The sequence below is a fragment of the Rutilus rutilus genome (genome assembly GCF_951802725.1).
Source record: "Rutilus rutilus genome assembly, chromosome: 13".
Taxonomy (NCBI): domain Eukaryota; kingdom Metazoa; phylum Chordata; class Actinopteri; order Cypriniformes; family Leuciscidae; genus Rutilus; species Rutilus rutilus.
The window spans coordinates 23256236-23271315 of NC_140218.1; the positions used below are offsets into that span (position 1 = coordinate 23256236).

At 37.6% G+C, this 15080-nt stretch overlaps 1 protein-coding gene across 1 annotated transcript in view; it reads left to right on the forward strand.

The window, feature by feature from the left end:
* Positions 1-15080, forward strand: part of dnah12 (dynein, axonemal, heavy chain 12) — a 30408-nt gene that overhangs the window by 4410 nt on the left and 10918 nt on the right. The window contains exons 12-48 of the mRNA XM_084429097.1: positions 131-266; positions 356-481; positions 573-707; positions 1116-1309; positions 1435-1672; positions 1797-1982; positions 2079-2279; positions 3831-4025; positions 4171-4292; positions 4978-5260; positions 5350-5469; positions 5554-5710; positions 5889-6061; positions 6270-6422; positions 6631-6870; positions 6961-7206; positions 7297-7416; positions 7506-7615; positions 7698-7881; positions 7973-8113; positions 8235-8318; positions 8448-8636; positions 8754-8873; positions 8953-9141; positions 9222-9373; positions 9773-9911; positions 10014-10180; positions 10300-10555; positions 11974-12273; positions 12457-12635; positions 12741-12933; positions 13287-13448; positions 13586-13780; positions 13875-14008; positions 14179-14341; positions 14502-14582; positions 14775-14951. Coding sequence (XP_084285223.1) covers positions 131-266; positions 356-481; positions 573-707; positions 1116-1309; positions 1435-1672; positions 1797-1982; positions 2079-2279; positions 3831-4025; positions 4171-4292; positions 4978-5260; positions 5350-5469; positions 5554-5710; positions 5889-6061; positions 6270-6422; positions 6631-6870; positions 6961-7206; positions 7297-7416; positions 7506-7615; positions 7698-7881; positions 7973-8113; positions 8235-8318; positions 8448-8636; positions 8754-8873; positions 8953-9141; positions 9222-9373; positions 9773-9911; positions 10014-10180; positions 10300-10555; positions 11974-12273; positions 12457-12635; positions 12741-12933; positions 13287-13448; positions 13586-13780; positions 13875-14008; positions 14179-14341; positions 14502-14582; positions 14775-14951 — 6340 coding nt within the window. The remainder of the gene's footprint in view (positions 1-130; positions 267-355; positions 482-572; positions 708-1115; positions 1310-1434; positions 1673-1796; positions 1983-2078; positions 2280-3830; positions 4026-4170; positions 4293-4977; positions 5261-5349; positions 5470-5553; positions 5711-5888; positions 6062-6269; positions 6423-6630; positions 6871-6960; positions 7207-7296; positions 7417-7505; positions 7616-7697; positions 7882-7972; positions 8114-8234; positions 8319-8447; positions 8637-8753; positions 8874-8952; positions 9142-9221; positions 9374-9772; positions 9912-10013; positions 10181-10299; positions 10556-11973; positions 12274-12456; positions 12636-12740; positions 12934-13286; positions 13449-13585; positions 13781-13874; positions 14009-14178; positions 14342-14501; positions 14583-14774; positions 14952-15080) is intronic.

Here is a 15080-nt window from a genome sequence, read left to right on the forward strand (position 1 = left end):
TATTTATTGAACAAAATGAACATCATTTATTCATCTTTATGTCTTCCTAAACCTGTGAAATTTTTAGGTGAAATATGTGGTATATACTGTATATTTGAAATTTAGTGAAGACTTGTTGGGGTTTTTTCAGGATTTGTAAAGAGTTTGAGGCCATTCAGGACAGGGCTTTGAAAGTCCCTGAAACAACAGAGGACATGATAGAAATGATTACTTACATTAATCAGGTGAAAACCAAGGAAATAGAGGAGCTCAACAATAAGATAATGGTGGGTACCTCAGAACTATTTACTTTGACATGTTATTAGTCTGGATAACAATTAAAATGGTTACTTTTTAAAAAACTTTTTCCCCCCAGGAAACACAGCACAGGATGAATTATTTGATGAATGTACATATTTTTGAACCAGAACACCTTGAACTGAATGCCACGGTAGTGCTCTGGCCACATTTCATTTACCCCATCTTTGAGCAAAGTGATGAGGTGAATAATTATCCAGGGATGGATTTTAATGGATATTAAATATATAAACTTTAAGTTTTCTGTTAGAAGGACTTACACAATTGTTTTGTAGGTGATTGAAAAAGGCAAGCAAAAGAGCCAGCAGGAACTTATGGGTCGAAGAGAGAAGCTGCTGCTAGAACTAGAGAAAGTAGGCCGCAGGATGGAGGAATTTGCAGAGTGCTCTGAACTCGATATGATTCAACAGGTATATTGCCAACTGAAATGTTCAGTTTATTTGTCCAGTTAAAGAAATAGTTCACCCAAAATTAACATTTTGTCTGTCACATCATTTCGATCCCATATTCCGCGAAACACAAATGGATATCCTCCATGCTTCTGCTTTCCATACTTTACGATGCTTTGTCGTTTTCTTTTTTGGAGCTTGTCATGGTACATCACCATCAATTTTATTGTATGGAAAACAGAAGCTTGGATATTGTGTTTAAGATCTCTTGTTGTGTTTCATGAAAGTAAAGAAAATACATAGTTGGTATGACATGAAGGTGAAAAAATTACTACAAAACTTTTTTGGCTAAACCTTTTCTTTCATCTAACCTGTCATGATTATTGGACTTCTGAAAGATAGTATTGCAATACTTCCTCTCCTTTCCAGTATGCTTCTGATTTGAGAACAGTGCAAAAAAGGATCCAGGACATTGAGGAATCAATTGTCTTTATCAACAAAGAAGAAGCCCTTTACAAGTGGGACCAAACCTTATACCCAGAGGTGGAGGTGATCAAGGAAACTATTGAGCCCTATCAGAAGCTCTTCAACTTGGTTCTGAAATGGCAACGCACAAGAAAGAAGTTTGTGGATTCATGTTCCTCTGATTTATAATTATAAATTGCATCACTTTATTGCCACTATTTTCAGACAGTTTATTTTCCTCTCCAAGAACTTGATTTATGATATAAAGGATGCTATCTTGTAGATGGATGGACGGGTCTTTCTTGGATTTGAATAGTGAGAGTATAGAGCTGGAGGTTGAGGAGTACATCAGAGAAATATACAAGATGCTGAAGTACTTCCTGCAGAAACAAAAGAAGGCTGAGCAAGAAAAGGAGAAAAAAGCAGGACAAAAGAAGAAGCCCAAAGAGGAAGAAGACAAGCAGGAGAGTGCCACTATTCACATCTGCTCAAGTGTTGTAGAGCAAGTCAAAGAGTTCAAGGTAATGTTTCCACCCTACAGATTAAAGGATTGGTTCATCCAAAAATGAACAATAATTTACTCACCCTCATATGAATTGCATGTAGGAAGATAAATTACAGAACTTTTATGTTTTATATTCTTAGGAGTACATTCCAATGCTGTCCATCCTGTGTAACCCCGGCATCAGACCTCGGCACTGGGAGCAAATGTCAGAAATTGCGGGCCATGATTTGACCCCTGATTCTGGCAGCAGTCTACGCAAAATCCTCAAACAGAACCTCACCCCGTACCTGGAACTTTTTGAAAGCATCAGTGCAGGAGCCAGCAAAGTAATAACACTGTGAATCCACCCCAGATAATTTGGTGCAGTTATATGCCGTATTGACAAAACAACTCACATATTTTTTGAAACTGTTAACTTTCAGGAATTCTCTCTGGAGAGGGCCATGCATAATATGGTGGAGGTTTGGGAGACGGTGTCATTTCAATATCATCCGTACAGGGACAGTGGCGTGTCCATTCTCTCCTCTGTGGATGAGATTCAAACCATGTTAGATGACCAGATAGTGAAAACCCAAACCATGAGAGGCTCTCCTTTCATCAAGCCTTTCGAGACAGAAATCAAGGTGAGATAAGTAATTTTGTAGTCACAAAAAGATGAGTAATTTTGTATTTTGTTTTATTCACAATCACAAATGTGAATACCAATAACAGTTTCTAAACAAGCTTGCTTCAAAAACCTGTGCATTTCTTTTAGAAATAAATATGTATATATATAAAAAAGGAATTCATCTGATAAAAACTTTTCCACTCACCTGGGGTCTCATTTATAAAGCGTGCGTACGCACAAAACGGGGCTGGAAACGTACGTACGCCAGTTCCCACGCAAAGGTTGTGATCTATAAAAAACAAACTTGACGGGAGAATGTGCGTACCTTTAAGCAAACTTTGAGCCGTGCGTACGCACATTCTGGAGACAAAGGGAATTGGCGACACCGATGGTGAGCTGGAGTTAAGTGTCTTTTTGGTCACTTTTAGACAGAAAATCTAAAGAAAATTTAACATATACAGAAAGATAATACAAATATAATTTCACTCACCAAGCCTGTCACTTGAAGCAAATATCCATTCCTTCTTAAATGTCCGCGCCAGCGAGCGCGTTGGGCCGTTTAGTGAAACTGATGCAAATAACAGTTTAAATAAATAAAATAATGATTTAAACTATGTTTTACTTCTGATATAAACATTTAGATTAAATATGCCATTCAAATTAATGAAGTTAAGCACTTAAACATGAAATCATTACTGAGAAGTTACAACATTTTTATATTCAAATTCAGTCAATAGAAATATTTGTTGTGGATGCAATGTTTTTGAACACTTTTCCTCTGGCATGCTGTGTTTTAATGTTTTAACCACAGAGATAATTGCTTATCATGATAATACCAGATTGTCTGAGAAAATAGTTTCGTGCAAATAATGCCCAAGGCCCATCTGTTTCCATTAAAAATATAAATCAATTAAAAATATAATTCGGCCAGTGGAAAAGATTGAGAAAAACTTTCTCTGAAATTTATTTTACACTATTTGATTTATGTATTCAAAAACAAGGCAAGGATAGGCAACTACTTGATTTTTATTAATGTAATGTGTCTTGTAGGCTACCGTTAAACGTTATCACGTGGATGAATAATCATATGCAAATGATATGCAGATGAGGATCTGCATAGTAAAACTAGGCGTTGTAAGCTCCATATATGGTTATTTCGGGGTGGAGATGCATGTACGCACAATATTCCGCTGGCTGGGATTTATAAAGTGAATTCTGCTCAGGTTCTGGCGTACGAACGGTTTTATAAATCTGAATTTTTTTTTGCGTACGCCATTTTTGGCTTTCGGGCGCACGTACACTTTTAGTAAGGTTCTTACGCACAGTTTTATAAATGAGACCCCTGGAGCTTAATGCACATATAAAAACTTTTGTGTCTATATAAAGACTACTGGATTTGTATTGATTCACATGTTCTTAGCAATTGGTTTAGTTTGTGCATAAGAAATATTCAGACAGATATTCAAGTAAAGAGCTCATTTCTGGTCTGTTAGTTTTCTTTATCGTAGTTAAGGGATACTGAGTTAATTTAGAAAGACTAATTTAGATTTTTGCTGATTCAAACCAGGTCTGGGAGGAGCGTTTGATCCGTATCCAAGACACTATAGATGAGTGGCTGAAGGTACAACATCAGTGGTTATACCTGGAGCCCATCTTCAGCTCAGAGGATATAATGAAGCAGATGCCTGAGGAGGGCCGTCTCTTCCAGATTGTAAACAAACACTGGAAGGAGGTCATGATACACTGTGTGAAGGACCCAAAGGTGATGAAACAGACATAATATAAATAATAAAAACATTGGAGGTTTGGAAATCATTTTGCTCACATGCTAGCAGTATAAAACTCATTCATCGATTTGATTTTATGTCTGAAAGAAACTAATACCAATAATCCCCCCATGTGCACAGATTTTACCTGCAACCTCTCTTCCTGGCTTGTTTGAAAATCTGCAAGAGTCCTACAACCTCCTTGAGAACATTATGAAGGGCCTGAATGCATACCTTGAAAAGAAAAGATTGTTTTTTCCACGGTAATATATATTTAAAAAAAAATCAGGTTTCATGCTCACCACTCAGGTAAAGTATGTATGTTTTTTAAATGTCAAAATAAGCCATTCATAAAAAGATTTTGCTGAAAAATGTAAGTGCTATTTGTTTGATCATTCTGACAAGTCGCTGGACAGCAACAGTAGCTTAACCAATCATGTGAGTTTGGGGTGGGGCTATTGTTTTTTGGACCAATGGTAGACAGTAGTTTCGTTCAGGAAACATGTTTGGAAATAGTCATTATATTTGCAGTTCCATTTAGTTCCATTTAATTTTTATAATTTCAATTTTAGTTTGTTTTATTGCTTTTATCATTTGTATTAGTTTTTGGTTTTGTCATTAATTTTTATTTCTAATTTATTTATTTCTATTTAATTTATTTTGTATTTGTTTTCAATATTATTTTAGTTTAAGTAATTTTAGTATTGAACTTTCTCTTATTTATAAAGGTAACATTTCTCATTTTAAGTTATGTTTTTCAGCTAATATTTATATTTTATTTATTTGAGCTTTATTTTAGTTAAGGAAAACAATTTAAATAGTTTTAGTTTTAGGTAACAATATCAAAACTGCACACTTCACCTTTATGTTAGTGCACCTCATAATACTATCAAACTGTCATGGCATATAACCTTCGTACGTATTAATAATCCTTTTCACACTCTGTAGATTCTTTTTCCTGTCAAATGATGAGATGCTGGAGATTCTCTCAGAAACCAAAGATCCTATGCGAGTGCAGCCTCATTTAAAGAAATGCTTTGAGGGCATTGCCAAACTGGACTTCCTGCCCAACCTGGACATCCAGGCCATGTACAGCAGTGAGGGGGAGCGTGTGGAGCTCATCGAGAGGATCTCTACCTCTGAAGCACGAGGAGCTGTGGAAAAGTGGCTGCTGCAGGTGGAAGACATCATGCTGAGAAGCGTCAGGGATGTGATCAATCACTCCAGGCTGGTAAAAACTTGTGTTCCTATTTGCACTTTTTAAAATTCTTTAATCTTATTACATTTTATGCACCATGTTACTGTGATGAATGTGTTCAGGCTTATCCAGACACTAAAAGGAGTCAGTGGGTACGTGAGTGGCCTGGACAGGTGGTCCTCTGTACTTCTCAGATGTATTGGACGCTGGAAGTACATGAGGCCATCAGGAGTGGAGCTAATGTAAGGAAACCACTCTGAATATCAGTGGACCATTGAATTCTCTGTTTATTTTGCTATTTGTCTAAGATGTTGATGATTTCATAGGGTCTGAAGAACTACTATGAGCAGCTGCAGAATCAGCTGAATGATATTGTGGAGCTGGTGAGGGGGAAGCTGCCCAAGCAGACACGCACCACTCTTGGAGCACTAGTGACCATAGATGTGCACGCAAGGGATGTTGTCATGGAGATGATAGAGAAAGGTTATCTTGCTTAGATTTATCTACATGGTAGCTAATATTATGCAGTTTATAAATCAACAAGTCTGTAATCTTGTAAAAAAAAAAAAAACATTTTAAAGTTATCTTTAATATATGACATAAATATTTGAATTTGTGGTTAATATATTGTCTTGTGGGTTTCTTTCAATATCCATTTCAGGAGTTTCAAGTGAGACAGATTTTCAGTGGCTTGCCCAGCTACGTTACTACTGGGCTAACGAGAATGTTCGTGTTCGCATTATAAACTGTGATGTCAAGTATGCTTATGAATACCTTGGAAACTCTCCTCGCCTGGTCATCACACCATTAACAGACAGATGCTACCGAACTTTGGTATATTTAATGGCTAATTTATTTTATGCTATTCATTATGCTATGAGAATACAGAAAATACTCAGCTATGACAATTTATTAACTCCTAAACAAAATTAACAAATTAACACTAATCATGCTAGCTACATTTTTTTTGTGTGTGTGTGTGATTATTTTGAGGCATAATTATTTTCTTTTCTGATATCTGGCTTATTGTTCTCTTTCAAAGATTGGAGCATTTTTCTTGAATTTGGGTGGAGCTCCTGAGGGACCTGCAGGCACAGGCAAAACTGAAACCACCAAAGATCTGGCCAAAGCCCTTGCTGTTCAGTGTGTGGTGTTTAACTGCTCAGATGGCCTTGACTACCTAGCCATGGGGAAGGTGACAGTTTTTACATTTCAAACATAAAGCTGGTGTCCTGTAATACATCAAAGACTCGTCCATGACCAACTTATCTGGTTATTCCTCAGAAACCTACACTCAGAAATCTCTTACACTCTAATTTTATTAGGCTGTTCACCAGTTTATCTATCATTTACTCAATGGGCTCTTTGAACAACATGAAAACTTACTGACTATTCTTTCCTAGTTCTTCAAGGGATTGGCGTCTACTGGTGCCTGGGCTTGCTTTGACGAATTTAACCGGATTGAGTTGGAGGTGCTGTCGGTGGTGGCTCAGCAGATCCTGTGTATTCAGAGGGCCATCGAAATGAAACTTGAACATTTTGACTTCGAGGGCACAGTGTTACGCCTCAACCCCAACTGTTTTGTCGCCATCACTATGAACCCTGGATACGCTGGCCGATCTGAACTTCCTGATAATCTCAAGGTGTTTTTTATTTTTATTATGTGTAACTTGTTTCATTAACATCAGGCAGTGCAATGTGACTTTAACTTTAACTGTTTTCATGTTACTCAGGTCTTGTTTAGAACAGTGGCAATGATGGTGCCCAACTATGCACTGATCGCTGAGATCTCCTTATACTCGTATGGCTTCCTCAATGCTAAGCCTCTCTCAGTGAAGATTGTGATGACCTACAGGCTGTGCTCTGAGCAGCTATCTTCTCAGTTTCACTATGACTATGGCATGAGAGCTGTTAAAGCAGTGCTGGTGGCTGCTGGCAACCTCAAACTCAAATTTCCGGATGAAAACGAGGATATGCTTGTAAGTAAATTAAATGGAAGAATAGTTAGCATAGTATCTTATACCCTAAGTTGGCTGAAATCTGATATGTTATCCTCATTCTGTTGATAGCTTCTCCGGTCCATCAAGGATGTCAATGAGCCTAAGTTTCTTTCCCATGATATCCCTCTTTTCAATGGAATCACCAGTGACCTGTTCCCAGGAATTTCTCTGCCTGTGGCAGATTATAAGGTATGTTTTTGCTTGTTTGTTTAGTTTCTCAATTAGATTGCTTGTGAGAAATAATAGATTTCAATTACATCTTTGTTCATGTGCACTAGTTGTTCCTGGAATGTGCTCAAAAGTGTTGCAAAAAGCACAATGTGCAACCTGTCAAGGCTTTCCTGGACAAAATGATTCAAACGTATGAGATGATGATAGTTCGCCATGGGTAAGTGGGTGAGTGAATTTTTATCCGATGGTAAGGTTGGACCAAAGAATAAAATATTCTCTTGACTTAAAATATTCCATAGGTTCATGCTTGTCGGAGAACCATTTGCTGGAAAAACCAAAGTACTTCATGTTCTTGCTGATACTTTGACGCTGATGAATGAGTGTGGCTATAATGATGAAGAAAAAGTATTGTACCAAACTGTCAATCCTAAATCTATTACGATGGGTCAACTGTTTGGTCAGTTTGATCCTGTGTCCCATGAGGTGAGAGTTTGAATTCTACACCAGACAGATTAAAAAAATAACAGTTTGTATATTTGTGCATTTTTTCACCTGTTCGTTTCGGTTTTATCAGTGGACTGATGGGATTGTGGCAAACACCTTTCGAGAATTTGCCTCCAGTGAGACCCCAGACAGGAAATGGGTGGTGTTTGATGGCCCCATAGACACGCTGTGGATTGAAAGCATGAACACTGTGCTGGATGACAACAAAAAGGCAATTATATTATATCTATACAGAAAAAATATAGAAATACCTTTATATCAATGTTGTTGGAGCATTTGCTATTACACAGGAGGCTGCTGGCTGTTGTCATTGAAATTTTGTTTCGTTTTAGCTATGCCTCATGAGTGGGGAGATTATTCAGATGTCCAATCAAATGAGTCTGATATTTGAGGCCATGGATTTGTCGCAAGCTTCTGTAAGTCAGCCTGTCTCAAAATTCACTATGAAACCTCAGCACTGTCCAGATATACAGGATATTCAAAGCCACTTTAGCATCATGATCCATGATCTATAGCATGCTAACAAATTCTGATTTCTGAAATAGCCAGCCACAGTGAGTCGCTGTGGAATGATCTACATGGAGCCGTCTCAGCTAGGATGGTCTCCTCTGGTGCTATCATGGATGAGAAAACTTCCTGAACCACTTCAGACACAAGACAATTCCACACTACTGCAGCAGCTCTTTGAGTGGTTACTTCCTCCTGCACTTGTTTTGTTACGCAAACAGTGCCGGGTAATTGCTTCACGTTATGAATTGCATATAGCATAACCATGTTATATTATTTTGAACTTAGATGTTGTCAACAAATCAGTAGGAGCTCACTGAGTTACATTAAGTTTCATATTCCAGGAGGTCATTCCCACTAGCAACAGTAATACTGTTGTGTCTCTCACACGACTCTTTGAGATGTTGCTGACTGGACCTTTAAAGGAAGACCCAGGGAACAAAAACATACGCACATGGATCATGGTAATTATTCATTTAAAAGGCACAATACACAACTTTTCAGAACACAGTTGAATGTAAACATGAATTTTGGCCTATGCAGGCTGCTTTTGCCTTTGCCCTGGTGTGGTCTGTCGGTGGTTGCTGTGATACAGACAGTTGCAGTCGATTTGATCAGTTTCTGAGGGAAATTATCTCAGGAAATGCAGAAGACTACCCCATACCTGCTACTGTATCAAGATGGGAATGTCCCTTTGATGAGAAAGGTCTTGTCTATGACTACAGTTATGAGGTTGGTAAATAAGAGTTTAGCAGTATGAGAATTTGAGACATATTACTCCAGATAATGACTCTTTTTCCCTTCAAATTAAGTTCAAAGGAAAAGGACGTTGGGTACACTGGAATGAGTCGATCAAAAATGTACCATTAGGGGACAAGAATACCAAAGTACAGGATATCATTGTCCCCACAATTGACACTGTACGATACACTTATCTGATGGATCTCTGCATTCAATTTGGGATGTAAGTTTTTTTTTTTATTGTCTTGACAAACAGCAGACCAGTGCTCCTCAACCACTTTGACCTTTAAAGACCACCCTTGTACAACACAATAGGCTAAGATATTTCTGCTATAATTATAACAAAGCTGCTTGTTTATGGTTTCTGCTTGTATTAACAGAAACATTTTAATTTAGATTAGAGTTACACTATTTTAATATATTACTTATAATTTATTCATTTAAAGTATTTAAAGTCGTCCTGTGGCTCCCTTGGAAGTTTGCAGAGGCCCCTAGTGGGCCCTGGCCCCCTGTTTTAGAACCTCTGCATTAGACCAAATCTTTTTTTAGCTTTGATAGTTAAGCTATAGATTTTGTTTTATTCCCTTTATCCAATCTCATCTTATTTTCCCTTTGAACTTAGGCCTCTTTTGCTCGTCGGGCCCACTGGCACTGGAAAATCTGTTTATGTGAAAGAAAAATTAATGAACAATCTCGACAAAGACCTTTTCCTTCCCTTCTTCATCAACTTCTCAGCTCGCACCAGTGCCAGTCAGACCCAGGTAACCACTTTACAATTACCATGATGTCAATATATTAGAATGAACCCACCGAATCTATCAGTGGTATTTTTCCATGACACAAACTCTCTTTCTATCCTGTAGAACATTATTATGTCCAGACTAGACAAAAGGCGAAAAGGAGTGTATGGACCTCCCATGGGAAAGAAATGCATAATTTTTGTGGATGACATGAATATGCCAGCAAAAGAAGTGTTTGGTGCACAACCTCCAATTGAGCTGCTTCGTCAATACTTTGACCATGGGAATTGGTAAACTAAACTACACTATACACTACAAATATACAGTACACTATAAATCAGTATTGTCTGTCCTAGTCTTTTGATTCTTTGATTTTCTTTGCTGTTATAATCAAGTCCTTATGCTGTAGGTATGATCTCAAGGACACCACAAAAATCACACTTATGGACGTACAACTGATCTCTGCGATGGGCCCTCCTGGTGGTGGGAGGAATGCAGTGACTCCTCGTTTCCTTCGCCATTTTAACATCTGCAGCATCAATTCATTCAGCGATGAGACCATGGTGCGCATTTTCTCTAATGTTGTGACCTTTTACCTCCGGACCAATGATTTCCCACCTGACTGCTTCACGATTGGCAATCAGATAGTCACTGCAACACTTGAGGTGAGTCATGGGGTAAAAGGCAATTAAAGGCAATTAAATGGGTCACCCAAATATTAAAATTCTGTCAATAATTACTCACCCTCATGTTGAAGACCTTTGTTCATCTTCGGAACACAATTTAAGATATTTTTGATTTAGCTCTCTGACCCCTCCTTAGACAGCAATTTAATTACCACTTTACCACTACCAGTTCTACGTCAGAACGGCTCACCATTCTGGCGTAGAACTCGGAAGCGCTGCACTGTATTTACAACATAAACTGCACAGGAGACTGACACAGACGAGAAGAAATTTTTGAATAAAGTTGTTATTTTTGTTAGTTTTTTTCGTGCAAAAAGCATTCTTGTCATTTCATAAAATTAAGGTTGAACCACTGTAGTCACATGGACTATTTTAACAATGTCTTTTCTACCTTTCTGGGCCTTGAAGGTGTAAATGAAGAGACAACCCAGAAACGCTCAAACAGATAAACTGGTGAATGAGAGGCTAATCAGTATGGCCTACGGTCAAAAATTTAAAAATTTAAAAATTTAAATTGCTATCTATGGAAGGGTCAGAGAGCTCTCCGATTTCATCAAAAATATCTTAATTTGTGGTCTCAAAAAAAGTTTTTAAAATCTTAAAAAAGGTCTCACAGGTTTGTATTTGAATACTGTATGTATATTATACTGTTCAAAAGATTGGGGTTGGTAAGATATTTGAATGTTTTTAGTCTCTTATGCTGACCAAGGCTGCATTTATTTAATCAAATATTCAGTAAAACCCTAATATTGTGAAATATTTTTTTTATTTAAAATAATTTTCTAATATTGTCATGTTCTGTTCAGTTTAGTTTCAGTTTTCATGGACCTTCTGTTTACTGTCTATATTTATATAATATATATAGATTATCTATATATATATTATAATATATTTATATTATCTATAAATAACTATATTTATCTGTCTTCATCTTCCTGCCTACACACGCCTGTGACAAATATGTTTTAAAATGTAATTTATTCCAAATGGCAAAGCTGAATTTTCAACAGCCTTTACTTCAGTCTTCAGTGTCACATAATCTTTCAGAAATCCTTTTTAAAATGCTGATTTGGTGTTCAAGAAACATTCCTTATTATTATCAATGTTGAAAACAGCTCTGCTGGTTAATATTTTTGTGTAAACCATGATGCATTTTTTTCTGGATTTTTTTATGAATAGAAAGTTCAACATTTCTTTGAGATATAAATGTTTTGTAACAATGTATTCATCTTAACTGTCAATTGTGATCAATTCAATGCATCCTTGCTTAATAAAATAATTAATTTCTTAAAAAAGTAAAAGCTTACTGATCCTAAACGTTTAGGAAATAACGGTATATATTTCCATTATTTGTTTTTTATTCTACATTGTCTAATTCTGTGTTCTGTGTGAAATAGGTTTATAAAAAGGCCATAGAAAATCTCCTTCCCACTCCAGCTAAGTCTCATTACACTTTCAACCTGAGAGATTTCTCAAGAGTGGTGCAGGGCTGCCTGCTACTGAAGAAGGATTCACTTGCGGACAAGCGAACAATGATCCGGCTTTTTGTACACGAAGTGTACCGCGTCTTCTATGACCGCCTTGTGGACGACCAGGACCGAGCCTGGCTCTTCACACTCATAAGCAATATTGTGAAGCAGCATTTCAAGGAGAACTTTGAAACAGTCTTTGAACATCTTAAGGATGGTAACAAACTTGTACGTAAAAAAAAAAACATTGAAGGCTTCCTCATTCAGTAAATGATTCACTTGAATCCATAACTATAATTTTGTATATATTATCTTAATAGCTTATGTAATTGATGTATGTGATGAATATGAAGGAACTTCTGACCCTGTGAAACCAAAGATGATTCATTTTTTGTATATTTTTTCCCTCAGCTTTGTGATGAGAATATGCGGAACATGCTATTTGGCGATTATATGACCCCTGACGTGGATGAAAGTGAGAGGCTGTATGCAGAGGTTCCCTCCATTGAACGTTTTGGTGAGGTGGTAGAAGCCTGTCTGGAGGAATACAACCAAACCCACAAGAACCGCATGAACTTGGTCATATTCCGGTAACTTTTCAAAAGCGCATGATGTAACGTACTGTGATTCTCCAATAAGAGGAATCGATCAAAAGTCTGACAGTGTTGATTGATTGTCTCCCTTGTTCCGTGTAGTTACGTTCTGGAGCACCTGTCCAGGATCAGCCGTGTGTTAAAACAGCCTGGTGGAAATGCTCTGTTGGTTGGAGTTGGAGGCAGCGGCCGTCAGTCCATCACCAGGCTTGCCACTTTTATGGCTAATATGACTTTGTTCCAGCCTGAGATCTCCAAAAGCTATGGCATGAATGAATGGAGAGATGATCTGAAGGTATTTTTTTTTCCATTATTTATTCACCATCATGTCATTCCAAACCTCTATGCTGTTATTGTTTCCATGGAACACAAATGTTTTTTAATGAATCTTAATGCAGCTATTTTTATACCACAACAATTTATTGTGACCAGGGGATGTCAAGCTACAAAAAAAAGCACAAAAAAAACACCATTTAAGCACCATAAAAGTAATAAATACTACTTATTGTAATATACACTTGGATATTGCACACATTTCTGTAGCTTGACAGCACTCGGTCACTTTTAACTGTTGTTGTATGGAAAAGAGCTTTGTGAAGATTATATTTGAAGGCAAATGTGCCCCCTAATGGATTTTGTATTGTCTAGCGCCTGATGAAGAATGCTGGAGTAAAGGGCCAGAAAATGGTGTTCCTGCTCACTGATGCTCAGATAAAGGATGAAGCCTTTTTAGAAGATGTGGACAGCATTTTAAACACAGGAGAGGTACCAAATATTTTTGCTGTGGATGAGAAGCAAGAAATCATGGAGGTAAGATTCCGACGACAAAATAAATGCAAGAACTATAAAACTCTTTATTCATGTGTGTGTTGTATTGTATTGTATTGTATTGTAAGAAAATTATATATATTTTCTTTTCTGTGGGTTCTTTTCTGTGTCCCCTACAGGGTGTACGGCCCATTGCTCAGGCTGGGAATAAAGATTTTGATTTCAGCCCTCTGGCTCTATTTGCTTATTTTGTGACTCGCTGCAGAGAGAACCTACATATAGTAGTGGCCTTCAGCCCAATAGGAGATGCCTTCCGAAACCGCCTTAGACAGTTCCCTTCCCTCATTAACTGCTGCACCATAGATTGGTTTCAGGTAAGGTTGGCAACGCCAGGGAAGAGATGGTTAAGCATTTTAGTAATTATGGTCTCTGAAAGTGAATTTAAAGTTCAGTTTCTGATCTCCCCAGCCATGGCCTGAAGAGGCTTTGGAGCGAGTGGCTAATAAGTTTTTGGAGACATTGGAGCTGAGTGATCTTGAGCGTCAGGAAGTCGTGCCAATCTGCAAGACCTTCCATACTTCTGCTATTGATCTGTCTCACAGGTATGATGCATAAGCTTATATAGAGGTAGTTCCTCCAAAAATCACTGAAGATGGGTGAACAATTTCTTTAACTTGTGACTTGTAGAACACAAGCACTTTGCAATGTTGAACAGTAAAGTTATGACAAATATTCTTTCAGGCAAGAGTAAAATTGTGTAATATATTTGCAGGTTTTTGTCAGAGCTGGGTCGCCATAACTATGTGACTCCTACTTCCTACTTGGAGCTCATTGCTGCCTTCAGAATTCTCCTGACTCAAAAACGAGACACTGTTATGAGTGCTAAAAACAGATATACAAATGGACTGGACAAATTAGCTTTTGCGGAGTCTCAGGTAATGTGTTGGAAATAATGTACAGAAGAAAGTAGCAGATAATCGTATCTTTTCAATCCATACAATGGTGTATATAATACTGAAATGGAAACCCTCATAGCCTTTTTAATGATGGTCAATAAGGCAGAGAAGTGATTTTAATGCATCTATGCTGGTTTAGGTGGGTGAAATGAAGAAGGAGCTGGTGGACTTGCAGCCTAAACTTGAGCAGGCTAAGATTGACAACACCAAAATAATGAAAGTAAGAAACAGTAACGTCTATCATACAGTACCTGTGTTTAAAGCAAATTATCATTTGTTCATTTTGTACTGCCAAATGTATCATTTACAGTGTTTCTGTTGTTCCTATTGTAGTTTTTCAGGTATTTTGACTTTATTTTGATAAATGTTTGCCTATATATGTTAGGGTACCGTACATGTTTCTCTTTTGCAGGTGATAGAGGTTGAGTCAGTGGAGGTTGAGGCGAAGAGCAAACTTGTCCGTGTGGATGAAGAAACGGCGACTATAAAAGCGAATGAAGCCCAGGCTTTGAAGAATGAGTGTGAGAGTGACTTGGCTGAGGCCATCCCTGCACTGGAGGCTGCACTGTCTGCCCTGGACACACTCAAGGTCAACTACATACTGCTTTTCACATACTATATAGTAGAGAAGTTGGCATATACAGACATGGAGAATAACTGTGCTGTGTGAAGGCAGTTATAAAAGTTTAAATACATGCAAGGAAGACAATACCTGTCA